We start from the raw sequence: 26185 nt of genomic DNA, 5'->3' as shown, positions 1-26185 counted from the left end.
CATTATTATTAATAACACATTTTGAGACATATGATATTTAAATGTTTGCAGTAGGGATTTTGCAGAACAAACATTACTATAACAGTCCATGATGGTTGCTACAAAAGCCGCAATAACAATCTTACAATTCAAAATGTGACTGCCCACGCAGTGACCACCCCAGTCCCTATCCTGCCCTATCCCTGCCACGCCCCTCTGCTGCAGTAGTAGGAGTATGGGCCCTTATGTTGCAGGTCTGTATAATCGCTGGCGGCTGTACTTATCAGCTCATCTCTTTGGCTCGTGTCAGGCTGGTCCCAGGTGAGCAATGGTCCCACATACACAAGATGGATGAGGGGTGTCCAATGACGACCCTCCAACGCTGCTGTCACCTCTAGGAGCTTCATCACAGCCTGGGCCAGTTTGTTTTGGCTGCAGACTGCCCCTCTCTGTGTGGGGGGTACACAGCACAGTGGCAAAGACATTATCAGCACTAACACACAATCAATAACTCTGTCAGGGAGGCAGAGCAAACGGGCCCAAGACAAATGTTGGCTTGCTCCAAATGAGAAAGAGACTGGTGCTTAGACATGGGGAGGTGGAGAGTGACACAGCAAAACTCAAGGTATCTTTTTGTTTACCAAAAAAGTTAATTTTGCATAAGTAGTTACATTCAAGCTTTCAACCATGTTATCATTGTTTCCCCTTCTCATTTACTCACTCAAAGTTGTACTTGGAGTGATTTATGAATGTCTGAGTAATCTTTATTTTCATGTATGCAAGACGTCATTGGTCTGATATATCCCCATTTTCTCCGCCACTGGTTCACACCCACTGCTCTGTACTTACTTTGTTCTCCATTTTATTTTCTTAATCACTGATACACGTAGACTATCCTGATTTGCAGATTATAGAATTGTAGAATAAATTGTAGTATCCGGAGAGTTGAAGAGAAGAGGTGTGATGTTGGAATTTTAACATAGGGGAAGTTTATTTACATCAATACAGACCCAGTGCCCAGAGACTACAAGACATTATGATATGATAAAAATGATAGCATTGTCCATTCTAGTCTAGATTAATCCAGTTTGGATATGCTTTTGTTGTAGGGAGTATTATACCTCTGATGATATAGGCCAAGATAACAAGGATGGTGACTCGCATGATGTGAACAGACAAGATGAAAGGATAGCCTATTGATGGTTTTTCAGATTTTAAAATGCAATGATCTTAAATGCGGGACAAAAGCAAGATTTTCTTATTGACTACATGGCATTCTCATAAGTATCTAAAAGGTAAATTCACAAATATTGAAACTGATCATTTCTATTAGTAACAAAACAAAAATAATTTTATCTCCATCAAATTATTATTCATGACTTATAGATACTATAGATGCTGTGAAATCACGCTGGGGGTGTTCTAAATGTGTCTCTGTTGTTTCAATGGTGACACAATGCACACATTAACAAAAACTGCCAAAATTGTTTGAAAACTCAAGACAAAATACAAAATGGATTTAAACTACAAATTTTCAGGAGCCTGTCATAAATACAAGCATCCATGGCCCTGTTTGGGTGTTTGACAACAGAAAGAAACTTTTGTGCCTTCTTTATCATTATTATTAGTTTGTATGACCACAAATGTAAATATATTTGTGCTTGCATGTATATATGTGTTTATGCATATGTATGTATGTATGCAAGCATGTATGTATGTATGTATGTATGTATGTATGTATGTATGTATGTATGTGTCATGTGTAAAGGTAAAACATTTAGGGTTAGACACAATAAGTTTTTAAAACTTCAACCTGCTCCTTTTGAGCACCAGACATGATCCCAAACATGTACATGTACATATCCTTATGTTTGTAATGTACCTTGCTCAAACAATAATAAAAATGAAAAACATGAGAGTGACTAACTGAAAAACTGCTGGCTAGCTTGTAACAGTAATTTTATATGTGAGAGACTTTGTGAAGAGCACAAATCATCTCATCTGTTGTACTTCAACCAAGTCAGCTCTTTCTGTCCAGACTGTTTTAAAATAAAGATCAGATTAAAGTCTAATGTGAGCAACAGAACGTCTAACAGAGTAGTTCTTACAGTTAGTAGTGCTTACAGTTAGCTTTGCACCCCAAAGGAATGTTGACGACATCCACTGCAAAGTATCAATAGACTGTGGTGATGTCATCTGAAACCCTCCGTTGTAGTATTATGCCACACCCAATAACAATACACATACATATTCATCTGTCGTGCTGTCTGTGGGTGCAGCTCAGAGTGCAGCAGCCTCAGTGATGGATGCTTTTTCGTCTTCCTTCGACATGTTAGACTTATGCCTGGACCTGAGCCTTGTGCTGTGCTGTTGGACGTCCCAGGTGTCAGGGGGGCCAGATTTATTGAAAATTCAGTGCGCGATCAATCCCCCCCTCTGCAGCCTTTGGCCTGTGCAGCACACACCATGCGTCCTTGGCTCGGATAGTGCTGAGCTCCACTGTCAGCACATTGCGTTGTTGTGGTGGAAGCGCATACATAATTGAGCCTCCCCACGAGACGGTCAGAGATAAAGCAATAACTACTCAATCTCAGCTTTTAACAGCCCCCCGTCTCTGTTGTTGCTTAGAGGGCGTAATGAAATTCTCCCTGTTTTAATTGGATGAAACCAGAGGATGCTAATCCACTGTTAGCGGTCGTGTCATATTTAAAACCAAAGAGGTGCCGACATTCAGAGTGAACTCGTGGCTTGCAGCATCTTTTCTTATTTTTGATTTAGTGCATTCAGTTGTTATGCATATTTTCCCCAACTTTTTACCACCACAAAATATTCAGCTTTTTAACTACAAAAACATAAAGATTACTGTCTGAGAGATAACATTGGGTATTTAGTATTAAATTAAACATGTAGGTCATCATTTTACATTTTGTTAATAATAAGATGCAATATTATTCTAAAATGGCTTAATAGAAACTGGTCCATTGACTTCCTGTAGCAGAAATCAAAGCTGCACTTTACCCTAACAACAGCAGATTTTCATTTCAGTTTTATTATAAGAATATGACAATTTCACATTTAGGAAAAGAGTTGTGGGCGGAGTTAGGGGGTAGGTGACAAGAGAAATGAGCACAGCACTCAAGCAAGCCTCAAATGCAGGATTATTCAAACATGCAGGAATCAACCAAAGTATAACTCATAATAAAGTAATGATGAGGGAACACTGTTATAACATGGTTTAAAGAGGACAAGTTTACAGAACATGTCCCGTTTATGCTTCCAGTATGGATTTATAAGACAACACAGGCATGGACCCTTTTCCATTTACACTTTTTGCAGGTAAAATTGAGTTACTGCAAAACTTACAATGAGAAAAGTGAAGAATATTTGAAAGGGCGTTAACCTTTTGAGTATCTGTCAGTAGTCATTGGTGCTCCACTGTCCAAATCCACAACTGTTGGGTGAGTCTTCAGCAACAAGAAAAAGTTGTAGACATTAATTCATTTAAAGAAATATACACATTCATAAATTATAACTGTATTTATTGTCATATCCTCTATGATACAAGATTTACAAAGCCGCTTTGTTAGACCGTAACCCCATGACCCTCTGCTGCCCTCTTCTGGTCTCCTCAACTATTTACTGATCACGAATATCTTGTAAATGTTTTCTGGTAATAGATAAAAAAGGAAAAATAGTGTTTTAAAAGTTGATAGTATATGCAATGTTGGGGTGACCAAAATTTTGAAAATGATCAGACCTCTTTAAATAGAGCTCCCCTTTAATCTGAGGGAAAATAAAGGCCTACAATTTCTGCTATATGTAGTGTGACCTCTACATACATATAACATGGGACAAAACTTGCTAAGAAAAGTGTTTTACTGTAATATGTCTATTCACCAGCCTGCTGTAGGTAAATACTCTTATATTGCAGTACATGTTATTCATATGAAGATTTGGTTTATCATTTGTCTTTCTCGTCCTCTCTCATCCATCCTACCCTCTCTGTCTCCCCCGGTCCCCCTCTTATTCCTGCGCTATATTTAGACTCCTGCATTGCAGATGTCCCACACCCCCGCAGTTCTGGAGAGGAGCAGCCAAGACTCAGCCAAAAATGTGTCTGACCCGGCCCGTTTGCGAACAATTATGTGTGCGTATGTGTATGTGTGTAACTGAGCCGGATAAGGGTAGGGGTGTACCGCATGACACTAGCGTAGCGCGTGTGGATAATGCTGAGTGTCCAAGCCTGATGCACACTGCACCAAGGGTAAGATGCCCCCACAAACGCTAAAGTCAGGAGCACTGCAGTCATATAAAGAACAGTGGGCGTGTGCACATGAAAAGGGGAGATACTGGAGGAAAATATGTGTAATATTACAAAAGGTAATATTTTGCCTACAGAATTAAAGCAGTAAGTAGTCACCAAGTAAAGCCATGAAGTAAAAAGTGGTGTTGATATTTTACAACTAAATAGTTCCACCCTATAACTCGTGTATTATAATGAACTGCAGTTGAACTTAAAGGCTCAGCTGTCCCGGTGAAGGGTCCGTTACCTGCTTGTCTCCATGGAGATGTTATTGCTTTCCTTGGAATGTTCCATGGTATGACATTAACATATCCATCTATCATTTATTCATTACGGGTGTTTCTATTGCTCAAAAACACAATAATTCCTTCTGTGAGTAGGGGCGACTCTCCACGGATCTGGATTGTAATGTAGCATAGTGCTGTAACCTGTAAAGGGACAGTTCGGAATTTTGGACATACGGCCTCATTTCCTAGTGAGCCAAAGTGTTGGAGACGTGTGGAGACACTTTTTAAAATATTCCATCCAGTCCTTGTATTTACAGAGGTCGTTGGTGCTAGGCTAGTGCATTTCAATGGTCATAGTTAGCCTGTCACTAAAAACAGTCTTACCCACTCCACAAAGCACCCGAAGCAAAACTATTATTACACCAGACTGTCAATGTGAATGTCTGTGTTCATAGAATAATTTTAGAAGTAAAACCAACCTTGCATTTGAAGAATTTATGTCTGAGCAGCAGCAGCGATTTGTACTTCCTGATAGAAAGGTTGGCAGTGGTGGACTATATGTGAGAAAATAGTTCCTCAACATGCGACGATTCATGCGATGTAAGGTTAGTTTTATTTCAAACATTATTCTTTATCAAACACAGATATGCACATCGACAGTCTGGTGTAATAATAGATTTTCTTCAGGTGTTTTGTGGAGTGGGTAAGACTGTTTTTAGTGGCAGGATAACTATGGCCATTGACATGCACTAGCCTAGCACCAGCGAACTCTGCAAATACAAGAACGAATATTTTAAAAAGTGTCTCCACACGTCTCCAACACTTTGGCCAACTAGGAAATGAGGCCCTATACCTAAAATTTCCGGACTGTCCCTTTAATTTATACTGTGGAACATTCTAGACAAAGCAATAACAATATTTTCCATGGAGGCAATCAGGTGAAAGACCCTCCCACTAGAAATGTTACATATTCATACATAAAACATATTCATAAAAGGCTTGTAATATAAAATGATCTGGTGCAATGACTCCTAATAGCCTATGCAAAAATTTCTTAACAGGGATGTATATCACACCAAAGATGTTCATTTTGTCTTCTTATGTACTTTAACATCTTGGGTTCTTCAGTGTTAAACCAAAGATGTTCATTTAATCTTCTTATTTACTTTAACTTTCTGAAGATGGCTTGCAGCTAGCAGCCGAAACATGTCAACAAGGTAAATACACTTTACTCTACTGTCTTTAAAGAAGAACCCAAGAAGTTAAAGGGATGCCTTTATACTTACATTTTGTAGGCTACTCACATATGGGAACATCTGGGCCTCTAGCAATGTATATACCTACAATTTCATACAGGTCTATAGAAAAATAAGAAAACTTTATTGCTGCCTCTAATGGAAAGCTTTTGTAAAATAAAAAAGTGAAACATTATTTTTGCTACTATTGGTGATGTATAGAGCCCATAAGTGTCATTTCCCTGTCAGACAGTGTTGTTGCCGCAGCCTTATAGATCACATTAATCACGTACAGAAAGCCAACACCACAAGAGCAGCGGACACTATTGAGCTGTTGTATTTGGTTGGCGCTGCTTCTACAGTGGTAAAGCATTAAGTATTTATAACATAAGACTTCTGTCAACCCCCAGAGCAGGCCCACCGTGGATTTACAGCAGTGCAAAGCTGAGGTAAGAGCGCCATCTGCTGCCAAGAGAGCTGCCTAGAATACATACAGATGGATGATGACACTAGCAAGCTGGATTCAAAGAAAGTTGTATAAAAATAGCATTGTTTAAAGAAAGTTATCTATTGGATCACATACCAAATGATACTGTTTAGCGCCTCATCTTATTACGTTTATGGTGGTGCATTCTATGGAGATGGAAAGTTATGTAATACCTGGCTGAGACTGTAAAAAAAAATCCCTATATATGTATTTTTATTAAATGATAACTTTAACTAATAACCACAAATTATGACTACTATCCATTTTGGTACATTGCTGGATAAAAATAATGTAATACCGCATAGTATGGAGTATTAATTGATTTAAAAGCTATTGACATTCTGAGGGAACACTGTTATAACATGGTTTAAAGGACATGTCCCTTTTAAGCTTTCAGTGTGGATTTAGAACCAATTTATAGACAACACAGGCAACAGACCCTTTTCCATTTACACTTTTTGCAAGTAAAATTGAGTTACTGTAAAATCTACAATGAGAAAAGTGTACAATATCTGAAAGGGAGTTAACCTTGTGAATATCTGGCAGTAGTCATTGCTGCTCCACTGTCCAAATCACCAACTACTGGGTGAGTCTTCAACTGCAAACTTTCTGAAAAAAGAAAAAAAATTGTAGACATTAATTCATTTGAAAAAAATATATACATTCATCAATTATAATTATATTTATTTGTCATATCCTCTATTCTACAAGAACTATAACGCTGCTTTGTTAGGGCGTAACCCTTTGACCCTCTGCTGCCCTCTTCTGGCCACCTCAACTATTTCGTGATCATGAATATTTTGGAAACGTTTTCTGGTAATAGATTTAAAAAAAAAAAAGGCAAGATAGTGTTTGAAAATTTTATAGTATATACAATGCTGAGATGACCAATATTTGGAAAATTATCAAACCCCTTTAAATAGAGCTCCCCTTTAATTTGAGGGAAAATACAGTATAGGCCTACAATTGCTGCTATATGTGGTGTGACCTCTACATATATATGAGACAAAACTGTGACAACAGCTGTGACATAGCTATATAGTATGGAGTATTAATTGATTTAAAAGGTATTGACATAAACACAAAAAGTGGATATTCACAACGCCATACATTTAACCTTTGAAAAGTCCACCACCTCATTTTTGGCACAAACAGAACCCCATATAGCTTCATAAATAGCATGAAAGGGCCTTGGTAAAACATAGCATAGGTAGGTCCTGTTTTAATAGATCCATAAGGTCACCTGGTGATGTTCTACTTCAGCTCTTCTCCACCCTGCACAAACTCCCCTGTAACGGTCCCAATTATTTATATGTATTTAATTTAGTGTTTCTCTTTGTATTTTACTTTGCGCCACCTGGTGGTCAAACACATGTGGAATAAAGTATAATAAAAAGTTCCATCCGAAACTGCGCACCCTGACATCAGCGCACTGCAGCAAGAGGGTCTGGCTGCAGACACATGAAGATCTCCAGTAAGATCAGAATAAATCAGATAAAACTGTAATAGGATTCTTAATGTAAACATTTGTTCGTTTTTTTTTTTTTTTTTATTTAGTATGTGAAAAAGGAAATCTGAAGCCAACTGAGTAATTAGCCCCCTCGTGGATATCAGCCCGCGAGTTTTGTGTGCTTTTATTTTTGTCTAATTTAAATTTCATATATTGTGAGGTGTAGGGTTGATTTTGATGTTTATGTTGAATACAATTGTAAAATAACGCTCTTATTAATGTTATTTTCTAATGGTTTGATTGGTTCAGCTTCCTTGAGGTGATGTGTGACGTATGACGTATGCACGCATTATGTTAAGTGAATATATGATTCAAGAACGACATGTAGTCAAATAATAAAAAGTTGAACTGTGAAATACGCGCTCCTCTATTATTATTATTATTATTATTATTATTATTATTATTATTATTATTATTATTATTATTATTATTATATTACATAATATATTATTAGTTGATTATATATGTACGTCTATGCTATTATTATTATTATTATTATTATTATTATTATTATTATTATTATTATTATTATTATTATTATTTCTTACGTTATTTTAATAGATCCATGGCTACGTCCCCTTCGGCTGGAGAGAGGCAGAGGAGCCTGAGCTGAAGGTTTTGACGATGGATCACAAACATTTTGACAGTTGTTGACAGTTTATATTAAATATAGCGACGTACCTATTCTATGTCTATGAAAATATTTTTTTTAAAATCTACTTACTGTGCTCATTTGGCTATCTTGAAACACATAGTTGTGCTGAAATAGTCACTTTTAACACTTATCTCCACGCATGTCCTCATCTCTCAACAGTTTATTAACCACAAGGAGGCAGTAGTGCGCTTTGGAGTCATAAGCAATCTGAAGAAAAAGTGTTTACAAACTTGGGCGTGCTGTTTTAGTTTTCACTCTGTATTTGCGTTATAATAACTCTTAATTATAATTTGTGTAATGATGGGGAACACGCAGAGTCACGTGGTTGCTTCGCTCTCCGTGTGCACGCTCTACTTACTGTATGCCAAGATTTACTCTTCGTATTGTTTATTAAAAACAAAAGAGCTTCATAGTAACAGACAACCGAGTTTAGTTTACCTTTTGATCCGATATTTGGCCCGGTGTTTGAGTGGCACAGTGGGCTCACGCACGCAGGAGACGTCACTGGAGTACACTGTGCACGACTGCAGGTGAGTATCCAAATCCTCACGCCTTTCAGTATTTTGGATTTTATTTTTTAATTATAAAGATGCTCTATTTTCTTGTGGAGGTTGCTTGTCTTCATGGATATGTTACTGCTTTGTCTGGAATGTTCCGCAGTATGACATTTTAAACTCTTCTCTCTTTATTTAATTATCCACTTAAACCACATGCATCCTCCTCAGATCAGACCTTGTGACCTCTAAACTTGGCCTGGTGGTGCCACTTGTCCCCATGGAGGTAGACGAGTTTAATGCCATAATGTGTAATGTAAGTGGTAATCTCCATCAGAAAAGCTACGTAGTGCATCTTTATCCCACTTTAAAACCAAAATTATATGGCCATTCCCACTATTAAGTAATCAATAAAATACCTGTGATAATGAGGAGGAATATTGTAGTATGACAACAACAACAACAACACATGATAGGTGGAGCGTAATAGTATTGTATTTGTATTTATTTATTAAAGGAGAATGCATATTCAAAGACAAGATAATGCAAAAGAAAACACATGTACTTATAAGTATGCAGGACTGTAGCCAAAACTAATTTCCATTCTTAGACCCCTGCTGGACCAACTCCAGCCACATAATCCACACAAATGGAAACTTAACAGTTTATTATATAGACAGTGTTGGGGAGTAACAGATTACATGTACCGGAGTTATGTAATCAGAGTACAATTTATTAGTAACTGTATTCGGTTACAGTTACTGTTTCAGTGAGTGATAATTGGATTACAGTTACTTTGTTGAAGTAAGTGGATTACACAGCGGTATTTTCCTGTTTTTACATTTTGGGCTAAATCCCCCTTTTCTCTTTTTGCCGGACACTAAACCAGGTCTAAACCAGGTCTAAAACCAGGTCTAAAACCAGGTCTAAAACCAGGTCTAAAACAGGTCTAAACAAGGTCTAAAACCAGGTCAAACCAGGTCTAAACCAGGTCTAAAACCAGGTCTAAACTAGATCTAAACCAGGACTAAACCAGGACTAGAACCAGGACTAGAACCAGAACTAAACCAGGACTAAAACCAGGACTAAAACCAGGACTAAAACCAGGACTAGAACCAGGTCTAAACCAGGACTAAACCAGAACTAAACCAGGATTAAAACCCGGTCTAAACCAGGTCTAAACCAGGACGAATACCAGGTCTAAACCAGGTCTAAAACAGGATTTAACAGGACTAAATCATGCTGCGTGGACCGTGTCTCCTCCTCTTTTATCAATAATATTTTTAATACGGTTAAGGAAAGACTGGGCTTTTTATTTTCTTTGAGCAGATAAAACATCTTACGTTAAGATTTCCTCGTCTTTGCTACTTTACAGCAAATCAAGTAATCCAAAGTATTCAGATTACGTTACTCACTGTAAGTAATTTAATGGATTACGTTACAAACTACATTTTGGTGTATGTAATCTGTAATCTGTAGGGGAATACATTTTAAAAGTAACCTTCCCAACACTGATTATAGGGTTGTAAAAAGTATCATTACTAAAAGAAAATAGCTCTGACAAAAGGACTACATAGTACAATTTCAATTCTTAACCCACAACACCTCCAGAGCGCTCACGGGCAGGACCTGAATAATTTCCCTTGTGGATCAATAAAGTTTGTCTAAGTCTAAGTCTAAGTAGGACCTCCCTTAGCTCTTCTACTGCTGTTTACAGACCCAATTACCATTCCTTCTCTTAATTCAGAGCCATCCACTGGACTCCTCTGCAGCACCCAAAAGAGAGCTGATAGTCTGTTGCAAAACTTATCCTCCTATGAACAGATCATTCAAGAGTTTACTCATTTGAGCAAGTATTGATACTGCAAATACTGAGCTTTCCTGAACAGTTTTAGTATGATTTTGAACTTTATCAGAATGGATAGAAGACATCATGCTAAGATAAAGAAAGTATTATTATCCTGTATAGGAGGCTACTTTTTATTACTAAAAAAGGAGCATCTTCAGTGCAGTGTCCATTTCGAGAATTGGGTGACAATAATTATTATATCGACTTAAATGGAAATACATAATAGATGGAAGAATATTTTTGGGGGGTCACTGTTTATCTTGGGTAATTTTTCTTTGTAGTAGTTGATAATAAGTCTATAAGATTGGATTGTAGAGGGTTGAATTATGAGCTACTTAAATCTCACGTTTTTTTATCTTTTAACAATTGTATATTTACAATAGATTTTGGGGGATAATTCTGTTTTATGGTTTGTTTTTTACATTTTATTACTTATCTTTCTGTTTTATTTTTACTTGTACATTTACATTTATATAATTATGTCTTATTTGACACCTGTCTTTTTTTTGCTACTTATTTAGAATTTATTTTAGCATTTATATTTTTGCTCTTTGTTATTATATTATTGTGATGTGTGAGCTACTGTGTCTAAATAATTTCCCTTGTGGATGAATAAAGTTTGTCTAAGTCTAATATTATTATTTATCAACTATACTGACTTCAACAATATATCACACTTCAAAATGTTTTATTGTGACATATGTAGACAACACTGGTTCATTAGATGCTTTTCCTGGTTTAGTCGTGATTTGTTCTGGGTTTCATGTCCTTTAGATCTCTGGGTGTGTTTCTAAAGCCCATGATGTTTTTTTAGGCTGGACATGCACTTGTTGAGGAGGTTCTGCTCTGTGGCTGGCTATGGCTGGGACTATCCCGACACTGAATACAGAGACATTCCTCTGTGTTTCCCTGAGACCATGTGCTTCAAACTGCTGCTGATGATCCTGACTGACAAAAACTTCAAACTCAGCCCTGCAGGTAAAATGATCTGTAATGATCTCTTATCTTAAACATATCGGGCTCAATGTTGTTTGGGAAAGCATTGTCAAACTGCAAAGAATTGTGGGGATACAGGTACATAGCCATAGAGACATTAAGATCTACAGCCTAGTGGAATTGGTGCTACTGCAACTACTACTATTTACTAATTACTAGTAACATGATTGATCTTTTCTCTAATTTGATTTTTATTTCGCTTAAATTATTTAAAAAGAAAAAGAGCTAATGGTTTTCCAACAAGCTACCTTCTAACAGTGTTGTAGTCAAGACTGAACTAATCAAGACCAAGACCGAGTCCGAGACCACAGGGTCCCAAAACGAGGACAAGACCGAGACAAGACCAAGACTTTTAAAGGCAGAGACCGAGACAAGGCGGAGACCATGGCCCATCAAGACCAAAACAAGACCATGTTTGTCATTTCCTACATGTATTTGTATTTTGCTGTTGTTTTGGCACATTTATATCAATGTTTTTATACATCTATCTCCAATTGATCTGATTAATGTTCATTTAGGCATAAAATAAGCCAAGCAAACTGTACTGCACTTAAACACTCTGCGCCCCATTTTGGACCCTGACCTACAGTTTGAGAACCCCTTCTTTAATCCCACTTTACAGAAAACTGCTTCAAAGTGAATCAAGTGGCTTTTTTCAAGTTCCTAACATTTACACTTACATTATCTTACTGGTTTTGCAGTGATATTGAGCAGCCTCTGCACATTTACTGGCCATCATGAAATACAATCGCACTTGTTGAGTGTCAGACCTCAAGTCCGAGACAAGACCAAGACCAAGCTCCATCAAGACCAAGACAAGACTGAGTCAAAATGTGCTCGAGGCTGAAACGAAACTAAGACTGTAAAAAAGCTGTCTCAAGGCCGATCTCAAGACCAAGACCAGTCTCGAGTACTATCACCTTCTAACCTTAGCAATGATCATTTTAATTGCTCACATCTTACTTGTTCAGTTTCTACTTGTGGACTTGGGGGTGATCAATGTACTCCAACAGATAGAAAGTTACATTATCATTATATTAGAACAATGGCAAAGAAGTCAATTTGTAACTATAAAACTGTAAATGTAATACTTAATCAGAAATGCTAAGTTACAGTTCACTCATAGACGCCCAAAATGAAAAACAGCCATCCTCCAAAAAATACTTTTATAAATTGTGGGTGTATCATGATTCACCAAGATCACAGTATTTCTGTTTTTGTGAAATTCAGACAATGAAGTAAGCATAGTTCTACAATATCATCCATTTTGTTGCAGGTCTTATCCGGGTACGCCAGTCTTTACGAACTCTACAGCCCGTCGACGAGTTAAAGAAGGGACCATTTCGGGTGCGGGCCTCAGTTTTGGTCTACAGAGCTGTGAGTGGAGGGGAGGAGGTGGACATCAGTCTCTCTGCTATGTCCCGAGAGCAGTCCCTGGTCTGGGAGAGCGTCCTGACTCTACTGTCCAAGAACAAGACACATGGAGACACTACAGCTGTATCTGTGAGCGGAAGTGAGGGTGGGTTTGATTTATTCTAGTCTCTTAATGCTAATAGTTAATGTAGATATGACAGGTTAGAGTACTCTTTTTACTAAAACATGGTTAACATAATTACTTTGCTTATATATATTTTTAATAGTGAAGTTTATTATTTAACTTACTGGTTTTAGTCCAGCAGCAGATACTTCTATAACTGTTACTTGCCAACTATAATGTTAACTAGGGACAAAACTTCTCTAAATTTCACTATTTACGACCAGACTTAAAACAATAAATGTCACAAACTTAAATGAAAGTTTTAACAGCCAGAAAATTCAGTATTCAGTGCTACTTCCTGTGTTTTTGTACTTTTCTTCTTAACTTTTTTCCACAAACTGTCACTTCACTCATGTAAAACTTTGAAAAATAATTACCACAGGTTCAATCCAAGGGGTGGGATTAAATAAATTTTCTTCTTCTCACTCTTTTTTGGGCAAAATAGAAATATAGTTAATAGTTAATTTTTTGTTGTTGTTATTTTCATTTCTATTATGATTTCACTTATGTTATATGTTCCATTGTATATAAATGTAAATCTTTACTTGCCCAAAATAAATGCATAAAATAAATAAATAAATAATCCCACCAAACCAAGAAATAATTAGTAAAACATTAAATCTGTACTTTAAATAAATACATTTTGCGGGTTAAGTTAACACACGTGTTCCATTTTCCACAGATGTACATTTGGATCCAAAGCAAGTTACACTCTCATTGCCCAGATTTCCCATGATGCCTTGCTCCTCCTGTGACTTCTCTCTATGGCGGGTCGTCTCTGCTCTTTGTGGATTAAACGCGCTGATAACGCCGCGACTTTGGATGCTGTCGGTCTGCTTGGCTGAAATTGAGAAGCATCGAGGTGGGCAAGAAACACTAAAAATGAATATTTTTTAAGTAAATGTAAATGTGAATCAAGTAAAATGTAGCATAAACAATGAAAATACAATGATGAAGCATAATTTAATACAGCCTACATTGTTACTGAAAAAAATGTGTAATGATTAAAGGTCCTATATTACACAAAACTGACTTTTAACCATGTTATAATGTCAGCTCATACCTCAAAACATACCTGGAGTGCGTCATGTTTAGGTAACTTTACTTCCACCTTATTAGTCTGTCTACATCTCCAAAGCTCAAAATGCTCTGTTCCACCTTGTGATGTCATGAAGCGGTAGTTTTCAAGTTAATAGCTACGTTTCATCTTTTGTTCTGTAGAGATTGGCAATTCCAGGGCTAAAACTGTTCAAATTATTCTAGTGAAGGTGTAGGGACTTTAAAAACACAGTGGAGCACTTCTTGTTTCAGAGATTTTTGTTTGAGAGAAGAACTCCGTCTAAATGTGTGTGTGAATGAAACAAAACACAAAATTAGGTGTGTTTTTGATGAGGAAACAACATTATAACATATTAGAAAATGGCATAATATGGGACCTTTAAAACTTGACAAAACTGCAGTTCTCAGTATCTCCTCTAGAGGCCGCCAAAGAGCTATACTACAGCAGCTTTACTGACAAGATGAATGACCTGGATTAAAATATTAAAAAAACGAAACCAAAAGTATGTATTTTTTAGATTCGACAAGACATTGTTTTTGTAGATTTGTCTTAAAAGAGCAAAGCATGAATACATATTGGCCACACTAGTGATTGGTTTTCTGCCTATATAGTGGTCATGTCATAAAAATAAATCAAAACAAGGCTTTAATCTGTTCACAAAGTTGACTCTGATGCTGACTTCAATAGTAAAAATTGATATACGAACAGATATATATTTTGTTTACTCAGATTGGTCGTGCTTTTGAGATTTAGCAAATCTTAGTTAGAGAAAGAGAAAACATTAATTATTTTTGTGTTTCAGGGGTTAAAGTGGTCTCAGCTCCGGCCAGCGTCACTGCACAGTTCACAGAAGATACTGGAAAAGTCCCAGGCAAAGTCCAAGTCTGGTTTTGTGACTTGAATGAAACTGAAAGTCAAGTCTCTCAGAAAGTTTGCTTTAATGTGACAAACCATGGAAGCAATAAGACCTCTTGTGGAAGGACACATTTTAACCAATGTACTTAATTAAAACATATTACTAATTTACTAAACCTTTCTTTTGTGATATACCTTAAGCTATTTTGATAATGCAACTTTTTATGGGAACAAAAGGTGAGTTTTGTTGGTGTAAATTTTGTTACCTGGCCAACCAGAACCACACACTTTGATAAAACTTTACAACAGAATGTAGACCAGGCAGTTGGATGATTTTGTATGTAGTAGTAATAATAGTTTAAGTAGTAATAATGCTTTTTGAGACACTTAGTCTGTCAGACATTTAGGACATTAATGTAGATGTTGTGCCTTGCCAGATGTTAACAAAAATTGAACCATTAACCTTCCACTTTAGTCTGGCTGCACCACCTCATCACAACACATGCTAAAATGTAGAAAAATACAATTTCAACTTATTTTGATAGATTTTTATTTACAGCAAAGAAAAAGAGATCACATTAGTCAAAGTATTTCTTAAAGCAAATTAAAAACAACCCCACAGCTTAAAAATATATTATAAATACCCCACCTCTATATCAAAGCCCAAACCAATCTATTTACACAACTGGAACGTGGATTTAAGGAAATAACAGAATTAACTTTTGTAGCAAAAAATACAACTTCATGTACTGTGGCATATTTACAATTAAATTAAACAGAACCATTGATTATATTGATCGAGAAGTGATGAATGACAAATGTATTTCCCGGCACTACCAGAGATATAAATATGGCCCAAAACATGATCATGTATTTATTTATTTTCCAAACATTCTTTATTTATTTCTGAATCAATTTGAGCAGTAAGTCTGTCTTTTCATATTATATTACAATTTCTGATTTTTTTTTTTTTTTTTTTCTATCATTTGTTACTCCTGGAAGCTCACTATCCTGTATTTTTTTTTTTATATAAATGGAGATTAATCTGATTATTAGCTATACTTACTAACATAAAGCTTGTTCAAATAGTTTTTCAGAACACACAGAATGAAAGACATGACATGACAACTCTTCAATGCAGATTCAACTAGAAAAAAACTTGTGATTTAAGGAGTGCATCTTAAAGGCTTATTTCAAAGTCGATGATATGATTCAGTGTTCACGCTAAAGTTTTACTCTTGTCAAACAAACTACAGTAAAACTAGAAAAGATCTTAAAATCAAACCAAATGCTGTTCATAAAATCATTAGGATCATTACAAGAGCTCATCTCTCAAACGGCTCACATCACTCTGGTTTAGGATCAAGAGGTTCAGCCTCTTCCTTTTCTTGTTCAGCCTCCTCCTTTTGTGTTGAGACTGCAAAAAGAAAAAAAAAAAATTACTTATAATAATAATCCTGTTGGAAGACAAATATACATGTTTTTCCTCGTGGAGAACTACAGCAGGTCCCTGTGACTGTACAACACACACAGTTATAGAAGCGAATACATTTACTTTTACTTTTTGGGTCCAAGAATAAATCAAATCTCTGGTTTGGGACACACTGGTGACATAATCTGTTTGCAGAATCAGCTACTCTGATCAAATGTGAGTTTATAATTTTCTTACCTCCCATCAATTCTTCTTACCAATTCTTTCTTCACTGCTTCTTCACTGACACTGGTTCACTGGGAGCTGAAATGACATAAGAGACGTAAGTTTAAAATACTTTCATTAACATTTCTGTGTCAGTCGTGCACAGATGAGATGATGTGTATTATGTCTTATCAATGTGCAGTAGATGGAAAACAGTAAAAATGTTTACTTACGAGGTGTGAGCTGTTTGGCTGAAACAGAAGAAGGTGATTTTTTGTTACTTTTTTCAGTTGTGTCCTATTTTAAAACAGTTTTCATCTATACACAATTCCTCTTACCTTTACACCATTTGTACACACCAAACCCAACAGCAGCAAAAAGAAATGCTCCAAGAACGACCACTGCAACTCCAACTGTAACTGCAATATCTGCTGTGTTCTTTGCTGTTAAAACAAAAAAATAAAATAAGTTCAATATCGAGTTTAAGGATGTCAAGATTATTTGGTGAGTATGAAGATGATTTTTAATGTAATGTTTCTTTTAATCTAGCTGTTTATGTCACATTAATTTCATTCACTTTGATTTCATAAAGCTGGTCACACACTAAAGGTGTGTTTGTGGTTTACACAATGTCAGTGAAAGAAAATGTTTGTTAATACTGTATTTTTCATATTATCTAAATCTGTCTAAAACATCTTTCCCAAAGCTCAAAAATTTGCTATTGTGACATCCCCAGTGAAGTTAAGTATGTAGTGATAACTAGGGATGGGACGATACAGATTTTTTTTTTCCTTTTTCAGCCGATACCGATATATTTAGCCTGATAATATTAAGACCCACACATTTATCTTCAGTAAAGTAAAGCTTACAAATGTACAGTTCAGATCTGTAAAAATAATAACGATATGTTTTTATCTGCACTATAAAATAATTTGTTGCATTTGTGTAAATATAAAGCCATATGTTTATGGCTGTATGTTCTTTTATTTCCATTTAGACTCATTTGTTAAAAAAGTACACAGAGAATATGGCAGTGCAAAAATACCAGTTATCAAATATCAGCATTGTGTATCGATATCAGCCGATATTGATACTGGAACCTATATATCGCCGGATATATTGCCTTTCCCTTGTCACAACACATTTCCCATTTAACAATTAGTGTTAAATACATTTGCTGTTATTTCATTTCTCTTTAGTCCCACAGAAAGCTGCTCACCGTTGGTCATGATCAGGTCTGGGTGCAGCTTGGTGGGCATGTCTGGAACTCCGGACAACTGGAACATGCACTCGAAGTGTCCCCAGTCCTCAGGTGGGACAGAGGACAGGTGGGACATGTCCAGGTCCACACTCATCTGGAAGGTCCCGTCGTGATTGGGCAGGATCTCCCCGGGGTCCACGCCCTCGTGCAGCTCCACTCCGTCTTTGGTCCAGAACAGCATGGCTCTGTCGGGGTAGAAGCCTGTGGCGTGGCAGGTGACCGGGGACGAGGGAGTCTTCTGCAGGAAGGACACCCGAGGGAGCTCTGGAGCAGGACCACACACAGTTTTGGATCAGAGAAAAGGAAAAACTGTCAAATTAAACACAAAATTACAGAAATGTTTTTTTATATCCTTTCTTTGTGAAATATAACATTTCTAATACTAGTTTCAACAAATATTATTTGACCTTCATTATGGTTTTTCTTATCATTTTAGGCAATTAATTGAAACAAATCTTAGTGAATCCAGTTGTTTTGATTAACCTGGTGATAAAACATTATAGATAATATACTCAATATTAAATTTTTACATCTCTTCAAAACATAAAATATAATTTCTATTTTATTTTGAATATGCTCACCCTCCTCTAGATGACTGTGTGAAAAAGAGATTATTCCTTTTTATGTATTGATCAGATTTCTGCAGCACAGCCTCTCATCTGTGTAAAGTTGTAATTAGTTTAAACATGTTACCTTTCCTCATAAGAGTGCTATTTCCATTTCGCACGTGTTTCTTCAGATACTCAACACAAGGGCGGGTGATATAGTCTTTGTAACGCTCAGCCACTCCAGTACTCTCCCACTTGTGTTTGGAGGGGACGGCCTCTGATCTTGGAGCCACAAAAGTCTCAGTCTTCAGGTCAAAGATGATAAAATCTTCTCCATCAAAACCGTACTGATACCATCCATTTATGTCACCGGTCTCATCGTCCCATTCACAGCCGGACATCCACTGGTGAATGTGAGATCCTGAAACACAAACATGACAGGTTTTTATTTCACATCATATTTTGACATTTTGTGTTGTTGGACATAAAACTATAATACATGTGTTGTTTAGTCATGTTTTCAATGTGATTTTTAAAATGATGAATCTTATATAAAAGTGCACGAGCTGAACAGATGTGTTTTCTCCTGGACTAAATGGAACTGAAAGAGAAATAATAATAAAACAGACTGAAAATAAATGACCATATAATACAGCACTAATATAAACAATATAAATGTGTTTTTTCACATACAACATGAAATTGAACAAGATGAGCTGTAAAAAGTGAAATCAGACAAACCTTCAGTCTGGTTGAGGCGCTGTTTCACCACTTCAGTGTTGCCTTTTATCACCTGCTCACCACCCAAATTGATCTGAGTCTGTGTGTCCCAGTACTGTGGATCCTCCTCTGTGATCTTCTTCATCCACTCCTGTTTGGGCACTGTTCTCTTTGTGTTACTGTCATAATGAGTGATCTGAAGGCCATTCACATAACCAACAGAAATGTACTCTGGGAAGTTTGGAACATCATTTGAAGAAGTGTGAAAATACATCAGAGAATGAGTCACTGTGAAAAGAAAAACACTGTCAGTTGAAAATGCAGAGAAAACAAATAAAAAATAAATAAAACTAATGAAATGTTTGCCCTTATATAGAAAAGTATCATTGTAAATTCTATTATCATTCCTCAATTTCTATATTTGTTCTTGTCACTGTCATCTCCATCACAAAACGTCTTTAAAACTTATGATCAGAAAAGATTCAAAGAGGAGTTTTGGATCATGATTTTAATTATTGGGGCTTTAAACTGCCTCATGTTTGTCCTTCAAAGCATCAATGGTCCCAAACTTGATTGAAATATAAAGTGGTGCACAAGTATTTTGTAGGATAAGAAACATTTAGTCTGGCAACAAAAACTGTATACTTTCTTACAACAGATGCCCTCCCACTTTTTATACTCAGACAGTTTGATTGTAAATATATCGAGTGTTACAAAAGAAAGTCTGCTTCATGGTGCTGCTTCCAATTTGATAAACCTGAAAAAAGAGACGACCTTTTACAACAGATCATATGGTTCAATTCAAATACTGGAATAGTTTCTTTTCTTCTTTCTTTTGGAAAAACATGTTTGAAAAGGGCATTATTTTTGTAAAAGTCCAAACCAATGAAAATGGTCATGTCATGGAATATGAGGAATTCAGAAGTGCAGACGGTGATGTTTGTTCATGTCACTCACAGAATCAAATCATCACAGCACTGGGAACAAAATGAAGCAATGAATAAATCAACATTTTCATAAACTATAGTTTGTAAATCATCAACAAAACATTCAAATTGGAAAAGGAATCAAAATAAACCAATAAATAAAATACATTTCAGTAATCTAATCTAATACTTTGAGAAAGTGGGAGGACACAGTGGATTGACCATGGGACTGAATTTTGAAATTCATTTAACAAACAAATGTTGATGTGTAAAATTGATTCCCCCCCAAATCAAAATGCTAAATAATCTTCTGCCTACAGTAAAAAAGTTCAAAAAGTGGAGTATGACAGAGAGTGATGAAGGGCGTTGTTGCTGTTTGGAAGTGGAGTTCACTGAACACTTGTTTTGGTGCTGAAATATTGTCTCGTTATTTTGGAGAGAAAATGTGTTTAGAGTTGACTTCGTCTTTTAACTTGGATTTAGTCTCTACTTTACTAGGAGACTTTCAAAATAAAACTGACCTGCTTCTTTGAATTATTACATCGGGAAAATGTTTCATTTTCACAGCTAAAAATTGATTCTCACTTAATATTAGTGATTTAAAAATATATATATATTTACCAATATTTAACCTGGGAAAGGTAAACAACTGAAACAAACAAAAAGGAAATAAAGTATAAGAAGAGATGGGAAGTTCTGAAATACTTGGGACAAAATGACTTTTGTGCATTTATGTGCTCATCTGTTTGATGTAAATGTAGTAATTATGACTTATAACTTATAACTTCTATAACTAAAACCACATGGATGTATTCATACTAATATTTGTATTTATCCATATAAAATATCAATAAATACAATTCAAATAAAAAGTCAATAATTTAAAATGATTTAATCATTATTTAAAGTTAATTAATTATTTAGATTAGTGATCTAAAATATAAATAAGACTGGAAATGTAGGTAATCCTTAAAACAAAGACAATTCATATTTTAAATGAATTACTATTATTATTATGATTAATAATAAAAAATTATAATAAAAAAAATAAAAAGGAAAGGATAGAAAGTGGGGAAGAAAAAGAAAATGTTTTTGAAATGACGCCTTAAGTTTCAAGTAAAAAGTAAAAGATGATGAAAGGAAATGATGATGGTGAAAATAATATTAGTTAAATTTAGTGACTAAAAGTGTTTATTAAAACTTTTGAAAAAATAAAGAGAATGGAAAATGAAATGATAAATTGTCCAAATATAATGCAAGGGGGCTGCAGTGTGGTTTACTTTATTTTTTCAGTTTGTGTGTGTTGGGAAAGGGCTGGGTTATGAGGACTTTTGTTGTTTTATGTTTTTGTGTCTTATTTTTATGTTTTCTTATTGTATTTTATTAAATGTTATATTCTACTGTCTTTAATAAACAATAAACAAATAAAAAAATAGAAAATAAAACAAATGCTACACATCACAAATGAACACACACACACACACAAAAAATCAACAACAAATATTAAATATAGTTTATATAGACTTTTGGTTAAATTCACTGAATCTTGCTTTTGATCATTACATGAGTTAATTTGTTATGAAAATATGATAAATAATAAAATAAAAAAAAACTTTAATGTGGTGTAAATATAAAACAAAAAAGAGAAAAATAGTTTTGAATTTGTGTTTTTAAAGTCGTCAATGAAACGAGGCTAAACAGTGAGACCATTAAGACACACGGTTTATTTCACATTTGGATCAGAAAATATCACATTGTTCTTTTTAAACATTTGCTGCTGATTAATGTTTCTAAAATGACACGACATTTAACCAATCAGAATTCAGAATGAGCCTCTGTGTCTGCTGTTGCTAGGTAACAGCTAAACAAAATTCCAGCAGAGAAAATCAAAGTGAAACAAAGAGTGTGTGGACGACATGTTGACGCAGCTGATTGAACTCCCATGTTGTTGTTGTTGTTGGGAGACATTTTGAAAACTAAATGTGATAAAGTACAAATGTGCTCTGCTTTATAAAGTCTCAATGGTGCTTCTTCCTTCTGATCGGAACATGTGCAAAGCTCAAGAATCCCACTGGATCGTCCTTATATCCTTGTCAAAGTCAAGTGTCACAAAGCAAAAGAAACATACTACTTGTACGTAAATTATAATAAAACTGAAGTTGTGATTTAGGATCAAAGGAAATGACGTAGATAAACTAATAATAAAGGGTTACGCAAACATGTGAATGACACAAAACATGAAACTAACTCCAGATATGTTTTTGGTGAGGAACTGACATTTGAACATGTCTAAATGTTCACAAGAGTCAATTTAATGTAATACAGGACCTTTAAGTCATAGTTCCTCTTATGTTACATGGATCTATAATCGTGTTGTCTGTTCTACAAGTCTGAATACAAGTCCAAGTCATTCAAATAAACTTTGAGTGAATCTGAGGTGAGTAATTATTGTCAGGGGTGTAGCGGGGGTGGTAGGCGGAGGTTACGCCGTCCACCCACTTCTCAGGACATGAAATTTAAAAAAACAAAACAAATATAAAATAGCTACAACTTAAATGTCAAACCAGAGCTATTGGCAATGATGAAAACAAACTGCATAGACTCATGATAACATGAGACATGAGGGACCAGGACCGAACCAGGACTGAACCAGGACTGAACAAAGACTGAATTAGGACTAAACCAGAACTGAACCAGGACTGAACCAGGACTAAAACAGGACTAAAACAGGACTGAACAAGGACTGAACCAGATCTAAAAGAGGACAAAACCAGGGCTAAACCAGGTTTAAAGCAGGTCTAAACCAGGACTAAACCAGAACTGAAGCAGGACTGAGTGTCGGGACGTGCCCAGAGGTATGCTCATGTAGACCCTTATCAGCGGGCTCTCTCTCTCCAGTCCAAGATTAGTCCTGGTTTAGACCTGTTTTAGTCCTGGTTCAGTCCTGGTTCAGTTATGGTTTAGTCCTGTATTAGTCCTGGTTTGGTCCTGGTTTAGTCCTGGTTTAGACCTGGTTTAGTCCTTGTTTAGACTTGGTTTAGTCCTATTTTAGTCCTGGTTCATGTGTTGTAGTCTATGTTTTATGTTCTGTAGGTAATTATAAACAGTGTTAATGTTAATGTAAATTCTGCATCATTTTGAGTTAAAAAAAAATTATAGATTTTTATTGGGCTGGTGCCTTTATGGTTGTACTGAAAGAGAGTTTATTTTTTTTATTTTTTTTAAAAAAACAAAAAAACTAATCTATAAGACACCTGTGTGTATTTCGGCAGGTCAAGTTGAGTATGTGGCTTTTGGAGGTGAATTATTGCCAAGAAATAGTCCAGTTAGTCCCATTTTAAGAAGAGTTTTCACATTTGTGCTTGTCTGTGGCTCATGGCTCCTCCTTCTATAAACGACAATAACACTGGAGAGGGAAACTGTTTTGAGTCAGAATTAAAGAAAATGCAGCAGGAGATCATTAGACCTACATGTTTGTCAAAACTGGTGATTCAAATTTGAAAAAAGTTGAAAATGATGCACATTTTCTGTTGGAGGATCTGCCACCTGCTGGTCTCCATAGAGATATTATTGCTTTGCTTGAAATGTCGCACAGTAGGGCATTAAACTTGGCATTAATCACCTTGAACCTGAACGCCTGAGAGGTCACAGGAGCTTTATACTGGTCAAACTACATTTTTCATCTTTGTACTGTATCTCCTACTGTATTCCACCTCTTTATAGCATAGACATAGAGCTATTTTACTATATTTATTTTTACATGGCCATAAAAATCTGTACACTTGTATATTTATGTATTCATGATCTATTTGGTTCACTAATTATTAAAATATATATTGTTATACTGTAATGTGTGAGCTGCTGTGTCCAAGTCCCTGTGGATCTAGTCTAAGTGGTTTTATTGCTCAAAAACACATTGAAAAACAGACATTTAGTCTAATGCCATACTGTGGAACTTTCCTGGCAAGTTATCTACAAGTTAAGCCATTTCTACACTAAGTTGTCATATTATAATATTTGATTTCCAAGTCTGTGCCAAAGTGAAAGTTTGTGCGTAAAGGCTCCTCTGTAGGACCACGTTACATGTAGAACTATTTGGGTTCAGAGACGAAAGATGTGAAAAAAAAATCTTGTTTCACTTGTGTTAGACCAAAAGAAAAAGAACCAGGAGCAAGATGAAGGACTAAACCAAACCTTGGAATAAATCTGGACATAGTTATTACTAGTGACAAGAACAACACGCAGCAAAAGCAAAGGCCTACACCGTCCACACTATATGTCCAAATAAACCTGTGTAGCTCACGATTTATACACTTCTTATTCACAACGGAGATGACATAGAAAGAGAAACGTGTTCAGAAATACATAATGAATTAAATAAATTGCCTAAATAAAAAAAACGATAAAATAATAAAAACTAGGCCTACGTAGATAAATTTAAAAAGAATGAAAAAACAAAACAGGATCAGAAGAGAAATTAAACTACTCACTTGAGGCGACGCCATTTAGATGTAGTCCTACTCCAAGGAGAGAGACCAAAACCAAAATATTTAGGAGGAACATTGTAGAAGAAGTTTCCAGAGATGTGTATTTTCAAAAAGCGGGAGAAGAGTAAAGTGGAGAGACGGCGACAGACTCATTTATTACGGAACAGGGAGGGACATATCTGCGGGGAATTTCTGATGAGAAGGTCAAGTGATCATTTTGGAACCAATCAGAATTCAGATTGAGCATAAACGTCACGTGTAACCAGGTAAAAGTGCCTCTCACAGGTTGTGAGCTAAACAAGGCAAAAACGAAAGTAAAAGATACTGAGGTAAAACTAGAATGTCGACTGTTTTAAGTGATTAACTACCAGAGATGTAACATAACTCCACAAGTAACACATCAAAAACGTAAAGTTACCCTTACACAGTGCTTTTATAAGTGTTTATTTCCAATTTTACAACCATTTTATAGCTTAAATATAGTTGAAGAGACGCCACCTATTGGTTTCATGCTAGTATGACCAGGACTATTTAGCCCTAGGACTAACATGTATAAACTGCATAAACCTGACTATACAAACACGAATTAATCCAGTTAGTCTAAAGATATAACTTTAATAACTACAATAATACCCTTAAGTAGACTATATCAGCAAAAATATAGACTTGATAGCCGATTGAAAAGCTGCAGTAGTGAAATTGTAGCACTATTAGACTCCATGTTACATACAACAGACAAAGGATCAGGTTTAATCTGATCAAACCCTGAGTTTATGATGATGCTGAACTTTCACTGACTCTCGATTCAGTCTAAAATGATTTTTTAAAGAAGCGTGTGTAGTCAGCGTTATATCAGTGTTATTAAGCGTCCTGAAGCTCTTTTACTTTGTAGCATCACAACAAAAAACACATGAGTCAAATTACATCTTCTGTTTCTCTTAATCCATCAGATTTACAGTGGATTTTTTCATGTAAGCATTTTGAAGTCACTGTCCATCATTGCATCTATGTCCATGGATTTTTTTAAACTCGTAATTAGTTTAAAACATGTTACCTTNAAACTGGTGATTCAAATTTTCAGAAAAAAAGTTGAAAATGACGCACATTTTCTGTTGGAGGATCTGCCACCTGCTGGTCTCCACAGAGATATTATTGCTTTGCTTGAAATGTCGCACACTAGGGCATTAAACTTGGTATTAATCACCTTGAACCTGAACGCCTGAGAGGTCACAGGAGCTTTATACTGGTCAAACTACATTTTTCATCTTTGCGCTGTATCTCCTACTGTATCCACAACTCTTTATAGCATAGACATAGAGCTATTTTACTATATTTACTTTTACATGTCCAAAAAAAATCTGTACACTTGTATATTTATGTATTCATGATCTATTTGGTTCACTAATTATTAAAATAAATA

At 35.7% G+C, this 26185-nt stretch overlaps 2 protein-coding genes across 2 annotated transcripts; one reads left to right on the top strand and one right to left on the bottom strand.

The window, feature by feature from the left end:
• The first annotated feature begins 8603 nt into the window (after positions 1-8603).
• Positions 8604-15903, top strand: si:ch211-12e13.1 (uncharacterized). The gene is made up of 5 exons (XM_055161343.1): positions 8604-8926; positions 11554-11717; positions 13012-13254; positions 13955-14134; positions 15135-15903. The coding sequence occupies exons 1-5, from the start codon at positions 8694-8696 to the stop codon at positions 15335-15337; spliced, it is 1023 nt and encodes a 340-aa protein (XP_055017318.1). The 5' UTR covers positions 8604-8693; the 3' UTR covers positions 15338-15903.
• A 1130-nt stretch (positions 15904-17033) lies between these two features.
• On the bottom strand, positions 17034-24905 carry LOC129411225 (class I histocompatibility antigen, F10 alpha chain-like). Its single transcript, XM_055161344.1, has 5 exons — positions 24769-24905; positions 19374-19640; positions 18778-19053; positions 18043-18348; positions 17034-17074 (listed from the first exon to the last, which is right to left on the bottom strand). Exons 1-5 carry the CDS (start codon positions 24839-24841, stop codon positions 17049-17051), a joined length of 948 nt encoding a protein of 315 aa, XP_055017319.1. The 5' UTR covers positions 24842-24905; the 3' UTR covers positions 17034-17048.
• Positions 24906-26185: the final 1280 nt, after the last annotated feature.

This window comes from Boleophthalmus pectinirostris, unplaced genomic scaffold, assembly GCF_026225935.1.
Source record: "Boleophthalmus pectinirostris isolate CB_2022bp ecotype Guang Dong unplaced genomic scaffold, ASM2622593v1 HiC_scaffold_4, whole genome shotgun sequence".
NCBI lineage: Eukaryota > Metazoa > Chordata > Actinopteri > Gobiiformes > Gobiidae > Boleophthalmus > Boleophthalmus pectinirostris.
The sequence above is the reverse complement of the archived record's forward strand: the minus strand, read 5'-3'. Positions and strand labels throughout refer to the sequence as shown.

Excerpts from the sequence above, each read along its gene's own strand:
- si:ch211-12e13.1 (XM_055161343.1), top strand. The coding sequence starts at position 8,694 with ATGATGGGGAACACGCAGAGTCACGTGGTTGCTTCGCTCTCCGTGTGC. Across the intron at positions 11,718-13,011 it reads CTTCAAACTCAGCCCTGCAG|GTCTTATCCGGGTACGCCAG; the intron begins GTAAAATGATCT and ends ATTTTGTTGCAG. Across the intron at positions 14,135-15,134 it reads TGAAATTGAGAAGCATCGAG|GGGTTAAAGTGGTCTCAGCT; the intron begins GTGGGCAAGAAA and ends TTTGTGTTTCAG.
- LOC129411225 (XM_055161344.1), bottom strand. The coding sequence starts at position 24,841 with ATGTTCCTCCTAAATATTTTGGTTTTGGTCTCTCTCCTTGGAGTAGGA. Across the intron at positions 19,641-24,768 it reads TCTAAATGGCGTCGCCTCAA|TGACTCATTCTCTGATGTAT; the intron begins GTGAGTAGTTTA and ends TTCTTTTCACAG. Across the intron at positions 18,349-18,777 it reads TAGCACTCTTATGAGGAAAG|AGCTCCCTCGGGTGTCCTTC; the intron begins GTAACATGTTTA and ends GTCCTGCTCCAG.